Here is a 17,311-nt window from a genome sequence, read left to right on the forward strand (position 1 = left end):
AAATATGTTTCAAAAAAAAATTTGAAAAAGATATTTTCGAAAAAAAATTTGAAAAAAATGTTTGAATATAAAAAACTATTTAATACAAAATAAAGCCAAGAAATCCGAAATTAAATTTTGAAAAATGCAATTTCGAAAAAAACTTGCAGACAATTTTACACAAAATGCTTAACAAAATAAATATAATTCCTAAAAAATAAAAAAAAAATAAAAATATTTATTCAAAATCTATAAAAAATTGAAAACTATTGAGTAACAACAACAACTATAAAGTGACAGTTTTTGGAAAAAAATAATAATAAAAAATAAATAAAAAATTGTGAAACATTAAAAACATTAATTTTTTTTATTAAAAAAATTTAACAAAAAACCAAACCAAGGAATTCGCTAAAATAAATTTTGAAAAACGAAATTAAAAATAAAATATATTTTTTAAAATTTTGGAAAAAATATTTATAAATATTTCCTAAAAAAAAAAATCCAAATTATTTTTTAATACAAAATCATAGAAAATTAAATAACAACAACACAAAGCCAGTTGTGCCACTTCGCTTGCGGCTCAAAATGTCTGCCACCGTTAAAGTGAGTACACCAAGTCTCAGCATATCACCGTTAACTGCCGTCAAGGTGTCATTTCCCAGTGAAACGCCAACTAACAAAGACAACAACAGTAGAAGCAACAAACTTAAAAGTGTCAGTCATACCACAATGTTGCCACAAATTAAATTGCCACCAGCTTCACCGCTATATTCACCACTTTATCCAGCCATGGATGCCGTAGCATCTACACCTAATCATTATGCTAATAGCAGCAACAACAACATCAGCAGTGGCAATAACTGTGCGCTACTGATGTCACCGCCGCTCAGCGCCAAGACTGAGCAGGATAACTACCAAGAATCACAACAGCAACAACAACAACATCTCAGCCTACCGCAACAACAGCATGGCGTTGACTTTCTTGCACCGAACTGTAATTTGAAAGCGGCTTACGGCAGCAACAGTCACAGCTACACAGACTTCACCAGCGCCGAGTTGAGCTTTCCGGATTTTTCGCTCAGTTACATGGTTGAGACGCCCACATCGGTTTATGGTAGTTGCAACAGCAATAACAACACTGTCGATTGCACAACTGGCAATCATTGTGGCAACGACGCTTCGACTAATGTGAGCTTTTGCTGTGCTGACAGCGATGAGGTCATGTTGCAACAACAGCAACAACAGAGCCGACAAAAGCCGACAGCTTGCCAGATTGGTAGCAGCAGCAACGCCCAGGATGTGTTCCGTTTCGAGCCGGAGGATATAGCACGTCTAATATCGGCAGATTGTGAGACAAGCTGCAGCTTTGTGAACTCACCTACAAATGCGGGTGCAGCAATGCCGCAAGGTGGCGGCTTGTCGATGACAAATACCTTACAAGCGTCTTTTTCGCCACGCACACCCTACAGCCCCTACGCTACAGCGACGAGCTACGCACCGTGTAGTGTGCCCCCCTCGCCGGGCATGCTGGGTGGCATGCAGCTGGTGGATGGCAATTATCAGGCACTACAGCAAAAACAACATCAGCAGCAAATATCAGCAGCGGTGTTTGGCGGAGTTGAGAGCAATTGCAGTAACAGCAACAGCAGTTGTGACCTCGGTGACGGTAGTCAAATGTTGGTCGCCGGCACTGTGACCACTGACTGTTTGAACTTGGACATCGAGTACTACAACTATGATGAAATCAATTGTCAATCGAAAAATCAGTCGCCATGCTCTTCGCCGCCGCTCGATCCCTGGATGACATTAAATCTAGCGGATACAATTGCGAACGCCGCAGCGGCAGAGACGGCGGCAGCGCAAACACAATTGAAACACTCACCGAAACTTAGTAACACCAGCTATGCTGCCTATCAGTCGTACGAGACGCAGTACATGCCGTCACTTACGTCGGAGATTAAACAAGAGTCCTCGACCATTAAGCTGCCCTCGATGATGTCCACCTTTGGCACGCCCAAATATGAGTCTGTCTACAACTATGACTATGCCTTTGGGCATGAGGAGCTCGCCCCACAGCCGCAACAGTGTGAGTACCAGTGTCAGCAACAACAACAGCAACAGCAAGCGCAAGAGAGATGGTTGCCATACGATGCAACCGCCATGCCAGTTGCTGCGGCTGCCGTACACAATTACGATCATTTGCCCGAGAACTATCAAAACTGCAATTTGTTGCATGCGGAAAAACCGAATCGTGAACACAAAATCATTTGGACCATCGACGAGCTGGACGAGATGCATGAGGAGCTCATCGATGAGCTCTGCTCGGCTAGCACCAAACAATCGAATCACATGAGCGGCGATGAGGATGTTGATGTGGACATTGCCGGCTATTTCGAGGAGGAGAACTCACTCGATTTCGCCCTACAGGTGGCGGCAAGCAACGAGCGTGCTTTCGATGATGCAAATGAGGATGATAACGATTCTGTGTTTCACATTAGTGACAGTGCCGTCGTCAATTCGAACACCAACACAAATAACAGCAACAATAAAAACCAATTAGAACAACACGCCACACAGCCGACGCGCCGTCGACGTCGCTACACTTCACCAGCCGTGAACGGCAGTGGAGCGGCCGCAAAGAAATCCACTTGTCACGGCAGCGCCATCGATATTGACGCGAGTTATGGTGCACATACCCGTGGCATTGTGGCGCGGCAAGAAAAACAAGTGGCGGACTTAGAGCACATGGATGCCTATGCCGATGAGGCGCAAATTTGCCGTTGGACCGATTGTAATGAGGAATTTCCCAACCAGGCTGAATTTGTGGCACACATCGAGAAACGACATGTGGATGCGAAAAAGCGTGAAGATTTCTCCTGCTTTTGGTTGGACTGTCCGCGCCGTTATAAGCCCTTCAATGCACGCTACAAGCTCTTGATACACATGCGTGTGCATAGCGGTGAGAAGCCGAACAAGTGTCCGGTAAGTGACAGGATTTTGTTTTATCTGTATCACTAATATGTACATACATACATGTATGTACGGATACTCACATATACTGCCTTTATATAATTTATAGTTGGTTACCAAGGAGGATTTTCTAAAGTCTACAGATATACGAGGGCTGTCCGATAAATAACCGACCTAACCATGATGCACGCGACTTTTTCAAATTTTTTTTTTTTTTTTCTACATAGTCTCCTTGTAACTCCACACACTTCTCCCAGCGATGCTCCCATCTCTGCAACCCTTCCAAATAGTACTTGGCGTCTTTGTCTGCAAAATATGAGTTCACGAAAGAGATTTCCTCCTCATTTGACGAAAATCTCTGGCCGCCGAGCGCAGTTTTAAGTTGAGGAAACAAAAAAAAGTCGCTTGGTGCTAGATCCGGTGAATAAGGTGGATGGCCAAGCAGTTCGAACCGCCGTCGATTTTCGCCATGGCGACTGTTGAGGTGTGAGATGGTGCGTTGTCTTGGTGCGTTGTCTTGGTGACAAGACTTTCTTTTTTTGCAAATGTAGCCGATTTTTCGAAATTTCTTCCTTTAGCTTGTCCAATAATGATGCGTAGTATGCTCCTGTTATAGTTTTTCCTTTTTCAAGATAGTCGATAAAAATAATTCCATGGCTGTCCCAAAAAACACTCGCCATCACTTTCCCAGCCGAATACACAGCTTTAGGTTTTTTTGGGGCTGGTTCCCCCTTTTCAATCCACTGTTTAGATTGGATTTGTTTCGGGCGTATAATGATGAATCCAAGTTTCGTCTACAGTTATCAATCGGCGCCAAAACTTGGTCTTATTGCCTCTAAACTGAGCCAACAGAGCGCTGGAAATGTTCATGCGCGCACGTTTGTGGTCTAGCGTAAGCAAACGCGGCACCCAACGCGCGGACAGCTTTCTCATGCCCAAATCTTGGTTTAATATGTGACAAACAGTTTGTTTTGACATCTTCATAATCTCAGCTATTTCCCTAACTTTAATCCGGCGGTCGTCTAGTACCAATTGATGAACTTTAGCGATGTTATCGTTAGTGGTTACAGTTTTTGGACGCCCAGGACGTTCATCATCTTCCAAGCTCCTGCGACCACGTTTAAATTCAGTTGCCCAAAATTTTACGGTGGTAAACGATGGTGCAGAGTCCACCATACACAGAGTCCAACTCATCTTTGATTTGTGAAGGCGTATTGCCTTTCAAAAATAAAAATTTAATTACAGCTCGATATTCAATTTTTTTCCATTTTGAGGAAATCACCGAAATAGACTCACAAAAACGACTGTCAACAGATAATTGCGCAAGATAAATTTCTGAAATTTTGGCGAGTAGCTATTATAATATGCACAATTTGAAGTAGAAACTTTTTTTTCAGATGTGCCGCTAGCTTCACGTTGAGGTCGGTTATTTATCGGACAGCCCTCGTATTAGATATTTATCTCTCAAACTTCACTTCTCGTCAAAGAGAAAAGTTAGGTACCATAGAATATAGTTCACTCTGCCAGAAATCCGTAGTAGACGGTAATAATGGTGGTAGTATTAAGACCAATGTATGAAAGAAAGCTCTTCGTACTGACGGATTTTGACAAGAGACATGGTTTGAAAATGAGTCTCGCTTCCATCTTTAACTCTAGGTATCTATTCCATCCCGCACGTGTTGTGGTCGATTTTAACGTGTCGAAGTAGGCAGTTATTTTCTTTCCACTGCGACACGAGACTCCTCTTTGTACCAGCTGTTCTTTTGTCTTTTCCGAAAACACATGGTTTCGTTTGCAGCTGTACGTAAAGAGCTTGAAATGCCATCCCACAGTTTCCTTGTATCGAGTTGTTGATGACTGCTCTCAGAGAAAGAGAGTGCTAGTCGAGTAGAAAATCGTTCAGCTGTCTGTTGTGATTACAGCTTCTCGACGTCGAACCTTCCGTGTATCTGTTGGCATGCGGTTTTTGCTGTAAAGAGGCGGCTGGATATCGTGGCTGCAAAAAGATATTGGTCCGACTTAATGCTAGGATTTCGGAGCGTACGTACGTTGAAAACACTGGAGACGTACCTTCCGTCTATCACAACATGATCGATATGGTTGGTGGCTTTTCGATCCGGAGACAGCCAGGTAGCTTAGTGAATTTTTATATGCTGGTATCTAGTACTACAGATAACCATATGTTTGGCCCCGGCGAAGTCGATCAGCCTCAACCCATTTGTGGATGTTTCGTCGTGGAAGCTGAACTTACCGACTGTTGTGCCAAAGATACCTGCTTTGCCCACTCTAGCGTTAAAATTGCCAAGCACGATTTGCACATCGTGACGGGGGCAGTCCTCATAAGTACACTTCAAGCGCTTATAGAAGACGTTCATCCACCGGGGTGAATGCTAGGGCTCGGCGACGGAGTCTCTCTCCTACCACGAATCGCACACCGAATTTGCGCTCCTTTATATGGCCACTGTAATAAATGTCACAAGAACTTACTCGTCTCAGTACTTGTTTCGTCCCTCGCACTTTTTGGACGGCGGTGATGTCAGCCTTCACTCTAACGAGGACATCAGCCAGCTTGATGTTTTTGGCTATCAAGAAGATGGTCTAAGACCAAAAGCTGGCGCTCAGAGAACTTTCCTCACTTGCATTAACTTTTACAAATGGCTCCATCCTCCAGAAAACACATGTATACCTATTAGGAATCAAATTAAGCCAAAAATGCCTTAAATTGACTTAGCATCTTTCAAAATAAAAGTCTTCGAAAATTAATCAAATAATTTTATGCGTTTTTTAATGCATTAAAGTTATTAAATTTAAAAATATACATTAAGACACATTTGTATGTGTACAAGATACATATGTACATACTTATGTAGGCACATAAATATTTACTTTATAAAGGCTGTGCTGCCTATGGTATTAATGACAAGTCAAGCTGCTGGCAATGGACTTGGGACCTGAGCGCCGAGCACTGAACATCCAAATGCACAGCTGTGATTTTGTTTGAAGCAAATGAAGCTATATGCAATACACACACACACCTACTCAAACATACATACACATATATGTGTTGCATGCAGCAACCGGCTTCACATGTGGCTATGCCTCCGTTGCACTTGTCTTCTTGCTATTTTTAGAAAATAAATCTATGGATGAACGTTTGTTTATGTTAAAGAGTTTAAAATAATAAAAGGGAAACGTATAAAGCGCATAAAAAACGAGTTGAAAGGGCGGTTTTATGTGCACGTGTGAATTGGAATATATTTGTGCGTGAATACTTATGAAACATTAAGGTGGTGCTTAAAAATTTTGAAAAGAAATTTTTACACAAAATTCTTAGAGCACCAATCTTACGTAGCTACCACCAAAAGTGCTTAAAGAGCTCACGTAGAAATTTTGGTCACGGTTGTAGTAGATTTAGTAGTGCATTAATGTGTGTGAAAATTCAGAAAACAGGCTCCTAAAGAGTTAAGAGTTCAAAATGTTATATATGACTTTATTTTTACGCCTAAATAATTGTTTTTATTTTAATTTTAATTTTAATTTTAGTTTTAATTTTAATTTTAATTTTAATTTTAATTTTAATTTTAATTTTAATTTTAATTTTAATTTTAATTTTAATTTTAATTTTAATTTTAGTTTTAATTTTAATTTTAATTTTAATTTTAATTTTAATTTTAATTTTAATTTTAATTTTAATTTTAATTTTAATTTTAATTTTAATTTTAATTTTAATTTTAATTTTAATTTTTTTATTTTTTATTTTTTTTTAATTTAATTTGTTTATTTTTTTATTTTATGGCTCCACCCTAATGAATTTATGTACCCCAATACCTTCATTTCCTTTCATTTATTTTCGAAACAAATGCATCTTGCTGCACGTAAAGGTATTTGGACTGCCGCCTGTGCTAACGACGCCTCCTACAACGGTTGTTTATTGAATAACAGTATCTTCTGTTGAAGCAATAAAAACGACACATGCCATTTTCTGTTTGCCATAGACGATCGTGAAAGGATTATTATTAAAAGAAATATGCAAATGCTAGAGAAAAATACAAAAATAAAAAAAACGCGTCTATAGCTGCCCCAAACAAGTATTTTATATGCGCCACAAATGTTACAAGGACATTTGTACGCTGATCTGCGCCCATTTCGTCAAGCTGCCAGCGGTTTGAGCGTTTCTCTTAATCAAAGAGACATAAAAATGAAATAAACAAATATTAAATTTTTTTTTTGTTTCTGATGGCTGCTGGCATTTCGCTTGGCACCAGTCGCCAACCTGCCACATTCGCCGCCTGAAAAGGATATACTAAGCATATAGGCATGTTGATACATACATATGTATGTATGTATGCGAATATGGTTGTCTAATGCAATGTGAGTAAACGTTGCATATGCAATTCCGTTATGCATGCAGCATACTGTTGCAATATTGCGCGTTGCACTCTTTCTCCACTAAAGTAGGCGTGGTAGATGAACTCAAGCGCTGTTGGAGAGTGTTGTGAAACTAAAAAAAAAAAGCTTTACTTTACGTGTTTTAATATTTAAAATATGTATCTGTTTTAATATCTACTTGTATTTACTAATCTTAAATTTATTTTCACACATCTCTTTTTTACAGTTCCCTACTTGCAACAAGGCTTTCTCACGTTTAGAGAATTTGAAGATCCATCAGCGCTCGCATACCGGCGAGCGTCCGTACGGCTGTCAGTATAGCGGTTGCCTGAAAGCTTTCAGCAATAGTTCGGATCGTGCCAAGCACCAGCGGACCCACTATGATACGGTGAGTGAAAATTGCGAACTTTGCAACTAAAGGGTGTCTTTTTAGACATTTGGTTTGCAAAAATAAATAGAACGATTATAGTTTAAGGTTAAGGTCAAGAATTTAGCTTTATTATAAAGATAAAAATGTTGGTCATTATAAGTGGGACTCTCCGCATAGACTTAAGACTTTTATATCCTTACAGGAAAAAGTTTAACGGAGCGATATCACACAATTTTGGTGGCCAATCGAATACGTTCTCAACAGCATGATTTTTAAAGAAATATGAACCAATGCATTCCTCTGCCCATAAGTCACACTAAACAGTGACTTTTTAAGAATCTAACGGCGGCCCATCAATATTTTGGGGATTGTCCTCAATCCAAAAGTGACAATTTTATTCATTATCGTATCTATTTAACCAAAATTGAGCTTCGTCGCTTAACAAAGTTTTCTTGTGAAAATCGGAGTCGTTGGCCATCTTATTTTGGGTTCATTCACAGTACGTTAGACGTGAACTTGATTCTTGGTCTTCTTCGATACTTTGCTACACAGCAGCAATAGCTAGTTTGATGCGCACTGTAGGGCGTTTACTGCTGGGCGATTGTGTCGACCAAATTTGGACCTTATGACAGATGTTTTAAAATCCTTATATTGGGTGTATGAAGACTAAGAAAAGTATTGCCATTATTTCATCCATTTTACTCGTAGGTATGATGATAAACTATTATTAGAAAGAGACTCCTTCGGAATTATATTAAGATTTCTTGCATATTGACTGATGGATGCATTATAAAGTCAACCATAAGTTCGAAAATTATAGTCTTTCAAGGGGAAAAATATTCGCTGGAAAATCTTATTATATGTCTACTCAGATGAAAACTTTATTTATATAATTTAGAAGTAGACAGAAGCTAAACAAGAAACGTCAATTTCTTGTACCGAAACGACAATACCCTTCACAGGTGCGTTTCTTTAAGCAGAAAATGGACTTCGTATAAAAGGGTTTACAGAAATTATGGGACAATAAACATAAGTATATAATATAGTATTCATTCTGATATGGTTCCCCTTAGTGCGCAAAGAACTGATCGCAGCATGCGATGTAGGGCAACCCACCATAAGAACGTAAAACTAGTATTTTGGTGGAAAGAGGAAATAGCCATGCTCAGAACACTCTGTCACTCAGTCAGACATCGTCTACAGCGTAACCATAGTTGCTCAAACGAAATTGGGCACAAGAAGCTCCAATTCAGGTATTATTCACAGCAAAAGAAACAATTTCGAAAGCTCGGTGAAGAAGCGATCATAGAGACCTGGGAAAGTGCGTAAAAATTTGCATATCACAATTTAAAAATAAGTCTCAACAGCCTAATAGCGCATCCTTTATGGGAAGAGTGGTCGGGTCATTATATCCGACGCACCAACCTATCTCATACGATAAGTCGCGAAACGAGGATCGGAACCACCTTTGTTGGTCATTGAAGATGAGCCTTAAAGGAAACCATAACTATAAAATTCAGTTTCCTTGTAACAATGTACAACGCGTAGGAGATATAGTGTTTGGTTGTACTCCCAAAACGTAAAAAGCCACCTCAAGAACCTTCGTCAGGAATCGTCTTATCAACTTTTGTGTATGAAAAGTTTACGAAAGCATACCAAAAAGTCGCTTGGAGTTACATAGCGATCCAAAAATCCGGCGGGTTATCAGAGAGACAATACGGCTTTATGAAAAAGATGTCCACTATTGACGCACTAAGAGAAGCCGTCGATACTTCGAAACGTGCAGTAGGTGTAAAAAAATGGAAAGGTGCCACAAAAATATTGCGCTCTAATTATGACGAGGCTCGAGTGAAGGACCGCAAGGCTCAGTCTTATGTAATGTTCTATCGAGAATCATGAAAAAGAGGCTGCGTGAGTTCCGTGATATTGTATACATACCAATATGGATCTTAAGTAAGACCAATAGAAACAGTGCACAGGCTTTCTGAAATTTGTGTAATGAGTGCCGAGTTCTGAACGTTATCAGACGATGCTGCTGAAATACTAGCCAGCATGCCGCCTTTTGTCATCCAGGGGGACGAATTCGCGCGACCATACTAGTTATCAGAGCCGTTTACAAGGCGAAAAAATAGAGAAAACCAAGAGCATTACAATGTGACAGCAGCGGTGGTAAAACTCATCTAAACGCCGATGAATGCCAGGGAAGCACCAGCTCCAAATATGACAAAACTAAAAAACTTACAATAGATTAGAAGTCAGTCAGTCCGTAAAATACATACTTAAATGCATTTTCCCTTCCATTAAGTAGACATAATCGGGTGGTTTTGTGGGGAAAACTTGTGTTGGGAGTAGGCTAGGTTTAGTGGTTTAAAGTTCCGCAATCCAGCTTTTGATGACCTCTCTACTAAAATAAAAATAAAATAAGACTGATATGGTTACTTCGAATATGTAAAGCGACTATTCTGTACTCATTGGTTCATATTAGACCAAAAATTAGTTCGGGACCATATGTATCTAACACATGATTTCTTAGTTTTTGTTCTGTAAGTAGGAATAGCAATAACGGTTCCATTTATTAATATCCACGTCAACTCTAAGTGCATGTACTAATTACTTCTAACTGCTCTAGCTGCCATTTTTGTTCTACGCAGAAGTTGCAACAAGTTGAAAGCTTTTGCATAAAATGTTGCATGCGCCAAAAAGCTAGCTTCGTCGTTAAAATTTGCAACAAATTAAGTCAATTCGCCGTGGGGCGGAGTGCTGCCGCACCATTGATCTATCAACAGCATATGCTTTATTGCAAAATCCATCAGCTAAGCCAATAGCTAACAACAACAATAAGCAAATGAATTCGTGCGTACAAAGTACGCAAGCTGGCAACAAGAACAACAACAGCAACAAGTTGCGAGCACAACAAGTCTGTCAGAAAGCCACACCAAAGGGAAATAAGGCGACGTAGCGGCAGCCGTGGGTTTGTAGTGGTATTACATAGTAGCACTAAGCCCTATGCTCGCAACAACTCTAAGTAATTGCCGAGGCAGCATTTCTCGGCACGTGTGTTTGTGTTGTTGTTGCACATGGATGGCAGTAAAATCGTATATATTTACATATATGTATGCCGGTGTGGGTGGCTATGTGTGCGTGAGCGCACAAAGTGAATTTCGGTGGCTGCCTGTGTGATTGTTGTTGTTGTTGTAGTTGTGTGTGACTGGTGTTGCGGGCATCGTGCTTTTGCTGGTTATTTAGAAGTTTGGCTGTTTATTTGATTTATCGCTTCAACATGCAACTGCAACGACAGGCTGCACCCACACGTGCACACACACACACACACGAGAGAATGCAATTGCTTTCACTCACATGCGTGTAAGTGTGTGCGTGGGTGCAGCAGTTAAATGCTGCCGGCTTGAGAACCACAAAATGGCAACAACAACAACGCAATTATTAGCAATATCGAGGACAAGCGCCGCCATGGCAATGGTAAGGGCAACAACAACAAAATTACAACAACAATAATAATATGAAGAACAACAAGGCAACAACAGTGCGCTGAGTAGTTGCTTGTAAATAGCAATAATACTAGTACAATATGCATAAAAGGCGCTGGCAACGGCATGCGTGCCACAAACACAAACACACGCTTACATACAACTACACACATAAACGTTTGTGTGCGCATTTCAGTTAGTTGGTTGCTTGCCACTGCCGTTGCAGCGTTTCAAGAAAGCGAAATTTGCTCTCCGTCTGCCAGCCAGCCATGCAGTGAGTGCAACATGTCGTGTGGCAGCTTTATGCTGCTTGCCGCAAATGCTTTCAAATGCATGTATTAAATGATTTACGTTTTGCTGAAGTTCCTATGATTGTTTTTGCCTTTTCTACTTTCATTATTGCTGTTGTTGTTGTTGCTTGTGTTGCATGTAGTAACTCGCTGTAGCTGGTGCCTGTTTGCCGCTTTGTTGCTCGCAGTCGCGTACGACACGGGCAATATGAGTTACTGTGCTTTTGGGTTTGTGTTTATTGTTGGTGCTTAATGAAATTTATTGGTGTTTGTTGTAGTTGTTGTTTTTGTTTCGCAGTGACCGCTTTTAGTGCTCCGCACATCTGGTGCATACCTCTAATACTATGGCATTTTAAAGCAAATTGGTTTTCGTATTTTGGTCGCTCAAGTTCGGTGGCATGGCCTACTTTTAGGCGCATATATCAAATTTATATATATGTACATATGTGTGTGTGTATTTGAATAGAAATGTAGTACATTTCTTTCACACATAATGTGGTTTATTTTATATACTTATAAAAGTAAATGTGTTTGCTTCTAGCCTCGGACCATCTTCTCTAATTTTAATAAAACTATTAGCAGAGCGCCTAAAGCATTAGTTAAATTACGTTTACGAAATTTTTTCTTTTTGGTTACGCTAATATGTTTATAAGCGTGACTCTCTTGCCAAAAGTTGATATCGGAATGCTCAGAAAATAGGATACTAGTGGTCAATATCGAATCTTGAGGCCTTCAGTTGTAGACAGCTTGATTATTGTACAATATTTTCGCAGGACATATTAGTTAGAGGCCCTATGTTCCACCTAGGAACTACGGGTAAAAAAAAAATATATATATATTAGTTAGGTGGAGGAAAGCAAAAATAACTAGGTGACACTGCTTTCGTAATCGTTACCACCTTCCTCGTCTAGATCTATTATTTATCCGCTTTGGAATTCACTTTTAGCATATGATTTTATACTGCATATTTGACCACTTTTCATAGTCCTGTCAGTATAAACCTTTCACTCCGCTGTTGCGACTCTACTCAAAATTCTGAAGAGTAGACTTCCACAACTTCCTTCATAAAAAAAAAAAATATTTTTTGGTCACTCGAAATACACTCGGTCTGCACTATGCCCTGGAGGGGGCACAATAAAGGCAGCCACCTACTCAAGGAATGTTTGATAAGATAGAAAATTTAATTATTTTTCTTTGTTTGTGTACGAAGTTTGAGAAAACGCACAGAATACGAAATTTTTTTAACCGTCACTTTTGCGTTGCCATATTTTCTCAAAAGCCTAATTATTTCTTTACCACTAACCCTATTTTTGCTTGTACATATTTAGTTTTCTTAATAATTTTATCATATTAAATATCTATTTTTTTGTACTTGAATATTAAAGAAAGGTGGCATTATCGTTCCCTACTGACATATGTATTTACTTCCATCTTTAGGTAGCTTTTAAAATGCTGATAATTGGTTTATTGTATGACTTTTAAATTGTTGTTTATTTTCAAAACATTAAAAAAAAATTAATTGAAGTCAGTTGGCAACTCCAAAAATTTTTTTTGCAGAATATTCGCCATATACTTCTTTAATAAATGTTATTTAAAATTTATTATTTAATAAAATGTTAGGTACATCTACAGAGTTGCCACCTTTGAACATTATTCTATCTAGGAATAAATATTTTAAAATTTGTTTGTAATGTGTTTTATGCATACTATTCAAAATTTATAATTTTGTTAAAAACTATAATTTTTTTAAGATTATACACACATATGTATGTTAATACATATATACATATACATACGTGACAATTCTTTTCATGTAATATTTTTATATTTTCTAATACATGTAGTTACTTCCATCTTTAGGTAGCTTTTGAAATGCTAATAATAAGTTTATTTAAAGGTTTTTAAATTGTTGTTTATTTTCAAAAAATAAAAAATTTAATTTAAGTCAGATGGCAACTCTAAAATTTTTTTTGTACAATATTCGTTATACATTTTTTTATTAATGTTTTTTCAAATTTCATATTGTGGTAAGTAGATTTACAGAGCTAAATTTAATTGAAGTCAGATGGCAACCCTAAATTTTTTTTGTACAGTATATGTACGTCACACACTTCTTTATGAAATTTTATTTAAAATTAAATATTGTCTTAAGCATATTTGCGGAGTTGCCACCTTTCAAAATTATGACTTTGGGTGAAATTTAATAATTAATTAATTTAACTAATAATTTTTTAATTACAGATATTTATACATGCGTAGCAACTATTTCAATATAATATTTTTTTAACATTTTATGTTTCATAAAATTCAAATAAAATTACGTGGCAACTCTTTTTGTTGGTCCGTAGTGCATTTATACATATTGTATTCAATCTTGAAATATTTTAAAAGTAAATATATTTTTTTGTGTTATGCTGAGCACATTTACAAGTAAGTGGCAACGTTTTGCTAAGTTTGCTTTGGAAAATTTTTATATTGTTCGAATATACTATATTTATTTGCCACTAATAAAAACAAAAAAAAAATAAAATAAATATACGTGGCAACTCTTGCAGATTTATATATTTTTTTGCTACGTAAATTTGTTGGTCCTTAGTGCTTTTATACATATTGTTTTTGCATAAGGGTGGCAGCTCGTTTTATTTTATTCTTAGCTTTACGAATACTTTATACCATTCATTATTCTATTTGTCTCCATTATTTCATTTTATAAAGTATTAAAATAAAAAAAATATTAATAAATTAAATATAAATAAAAATATTTCCCTTTGTCCTTGAATTACAGAAACCCTACGCCTGTCAATTGGCCGGCTGCACGAAACGCTACACCGATCCATCGAGCCTGCGTAAGCATGTGAAAAATCACGCGCTCCGCAATGCCAACGGTCATTTGGCACGGCGAAAGTCGGCGAGCGCGGCCAGTGCCGGAGGCGGCAGCAAAAAAGTCAACAACAACAACAACAATGGCCAAATGACAACAGCGAAAATGCGCCGACATTCCGAATCATCGCTGGCGCATGCAACAGCGCAAATAACCGGAGGCGAGACATTAGAGGCGCAAACAGCAACAACAATAGCAACTTTAGCAAACGCCACAACAACAACAACATCGACAAAAGCATTAGCGCAAACGACACTAATTGGCAGCAAATTAATGAATAATACACAGAGTCAGATGCAAAGTCAGAGTCAGCAGTCGGTGCAACAAACAAGACAGCAGCGCAGCAATAGTTGCAGTGAGATGTCAACAAATTACAACAACAGCAAGAACAATTGTAACAATAAGCTGTCTCATTATGATAATCACGATGAGTTGATGACAACAGCAACAACAACTGCGGTGGAGCACACACCATTATTGGCAACACCAACAGCTACAATGCCAACAACAACAACAACAGCAGCGGCATTAGCGCCCATGTACAAAGCAGCAACAGCCGTGTCATATACGATGCGGCAACATGCCAATAATGCGTCGTCGGGCGTCAACAGCGACATGGCCACAATATTTGTTGCCACGACTAATACCGGCGGTGGCAAAAACAACAACAGTAATGGCAATGGCAATGAACAACAGCAACACGACTACGCCACAAATGGCAGCAAAGGCAATTCGATGAACTTTAATGAGTTGTCAAATTGCATTGTAACCATCGAACACAATCAAAATGAGAATTCAATTGATTGCAGTGACGACAACAACAGCAACAGCCACAGCATTAGCCACTGCGACAACAATGAAGCCATTAGCAAGCCCCCCGGTGCAGCGCGTGTGGCATATGGCATGCGACAGCCGGGCGCGAACACACAGGAAATGGATACGTTGAGTGTGTGCAGCAATAGCAGTAGTCGTAGCGGCGGCTGCAGCGACAACAACAATAGCAACTGCAGTTGTAGCAGCAATAATGAGCACATCAATCAATTAAATGAACTTGGTCAATTTTTGGTATTAAGCCCGAAGGCCACGCACAACACCAGCGCCGATGTCGGCAAACAGTCAATAGCGTGTGCAACAGCTGCAACAACAGCGCATGCCGTTGCATGGCACACACCAACTAATTGCAACAAATATATGGATCATACAAATACCGCTAATATAACGGCTATTAGCAACATTAGCGCGGATATGGCGCAATCCACAGCTGTGGAGGCACGCACAACGGCCTCTGCGGCGGCGGTGGCGTCGATAGCGGCAACGGCAGCTTGTAAGCATATTAACAGCAAAGCCCCACCGCCGCCACTGCAAGAGTTCGTCTCGTTCGAGTATGTGAAGCGCATGTTGGCCGAAACATTCGAGCCGGAGCCCACCGCTTTCCCCAGCGCCAGTCCCGGCGGTAATGCTGCGTACATGGCAGCCAATCAGCCGTCACTGAAGGCCGCAAATAATACGGCCGGCGAAGAGGCTGCGCGCGCGGCACAAGCCATTAGCGCAAATAAACAATGCAACGCGGCGATGGCGCAAACGGCTAATGGACAAAATGCCGACGCGGCTAAAAGCACTTGTGACGGCGCGCAGACAAACCGTGGCAATGGTAATAGCAACAACAACGAAAACGGCAGCGCAGTCAATGCCGGATCGGATTATGCAAATAATTTCGAAATGGATTATTTGCAGAGTTTCATGTAGTGCGAACGCGCGCGCTTTTGCCTGCGTACCCACACATGCCAACACACACGCGCTTCGTTGTGTCTGTGTGTGCGTCCTAGCTATGTGCAACGGTGGCACATTTGGCGGCAGCAGATTGTATTAGCGTCAGTAGCCATGCAGGCGCTGCCCGCGTAAGCCTATTTCCAACCAATTTTAATTAATTATCTTCGCTCATAACGGTATTTTCTTCATTGAAGCAGCATGCGGATAGTAGTGAAAGTAGGCATATAATTGTATATTAAGTTGTTCATATTTAGCTTTGATAGACACTACAGTTGACACCAAAGACATTTTCAATTACCAAATAGTTACCAAATGTTATAGATAATTATGTATAAGTTTATATAAAAAATCATATACGAGTATCATCACCTGAAATGCAAAATAACGTAACATCACTTTTCGTAAGTTTACAGGCGAAGGAAAAGCGTTATAATAGAAACCGGTCCCATTGAAAAAAAATTGAGTTGTAGTTATAGATTGGTTATAAACTGGTTATATATTGGTTATCAATTGGTTATCGTACACTCATAATGAAACCAAATTCGAGTTGTGGTTATAAAATGGTTATGAATTGGTTATCATACACTCATATTGAAACCAAATTTGAGTTCTGGTTATAAAATGGTTATGAATTGGTTATCTATTGGTTATCAATTGGTTACCATACACTAAAATTGAAAAAAATTTGAATTGTGGTTATAAAATGATTATTATATTGATTATTATATCTAACAGCGATTTTCGATTTTTTTGATGCCACGTTGCTTTGCATTTTAGGTGACGATATAGAAGTCGTATATGTTTCCAAGGATCTCGAAATATTTGAGTTTTAAGCAATTTAGGCGCATATTTTTTAAACTAGTTGCAAATATTTTTAAAACTTGTTTGATATATACTAAAAAAATTACATAAATTAATATGTATGTATATTAGTTATATATGCCTTACCAAATGAAAATCGTTTCAAAGCTTTAAAGAAATAATTTTAGCACATAAATTAATTAATTATAATGTACTACAGCGTATTTACTCAGCCCAAGGCCGTTTCCAACAGTTAACCAAAATTTGTTATATTTTTTTAGGTTATATCTATCTTTTAGATAACTGATATAACAATTCATAATGTTAAAGAATATATTTTTGCTGTATTAAACGAAACTTGCCAATAACAAACGAT

At 38.7% G+C, this 17,311-nt stretch overlaps 1 protein-coding gene across 1 annotated transcript; it reads left to right on the plus strand.

The window, feature by feature from the left end:
- Positions 1 to 450: 450 nt before the first annotated feature.
- Positions 451 to 16,337, plus strand: LOC105231937 (uncharacterized). The gene is made up of 3 exons (XM_011213462.4): positions 451 to 2,961; positions 7,565 to 7,726; positions 14,269 to 16,337. Exons 1-3 carry the CDS (start codon positions 565 to 567, stop codon positions 16,108 to 16,110), a joined length of 4,401 nt encoding a protein of 1,466 aa, XP_011211764.2. The 5' UTR covers positions 451 to 564; the 3' UTR covers positions 16,111 to 16,337.
- Positions 16,338 to 17,311: the final 974 nt, after the last annotated feature.

The sequence above is a fragment of the Bactrocera dorsalis genome, chromosome 2, assembly GCF_023373825.1.
Source record: "Bactrocera dorsalis isolate Fly_Bdor chromosome 2, ASM2337382v1, whole genome shotgun sequence".
In the NCBI taxonomy this organism is placed as follows: Eukaryota; Metazoa; Arthropoda; class Insecta; order Diptera; family Tephritidae; genus Bactrocera; species Bactrocera dorsalis.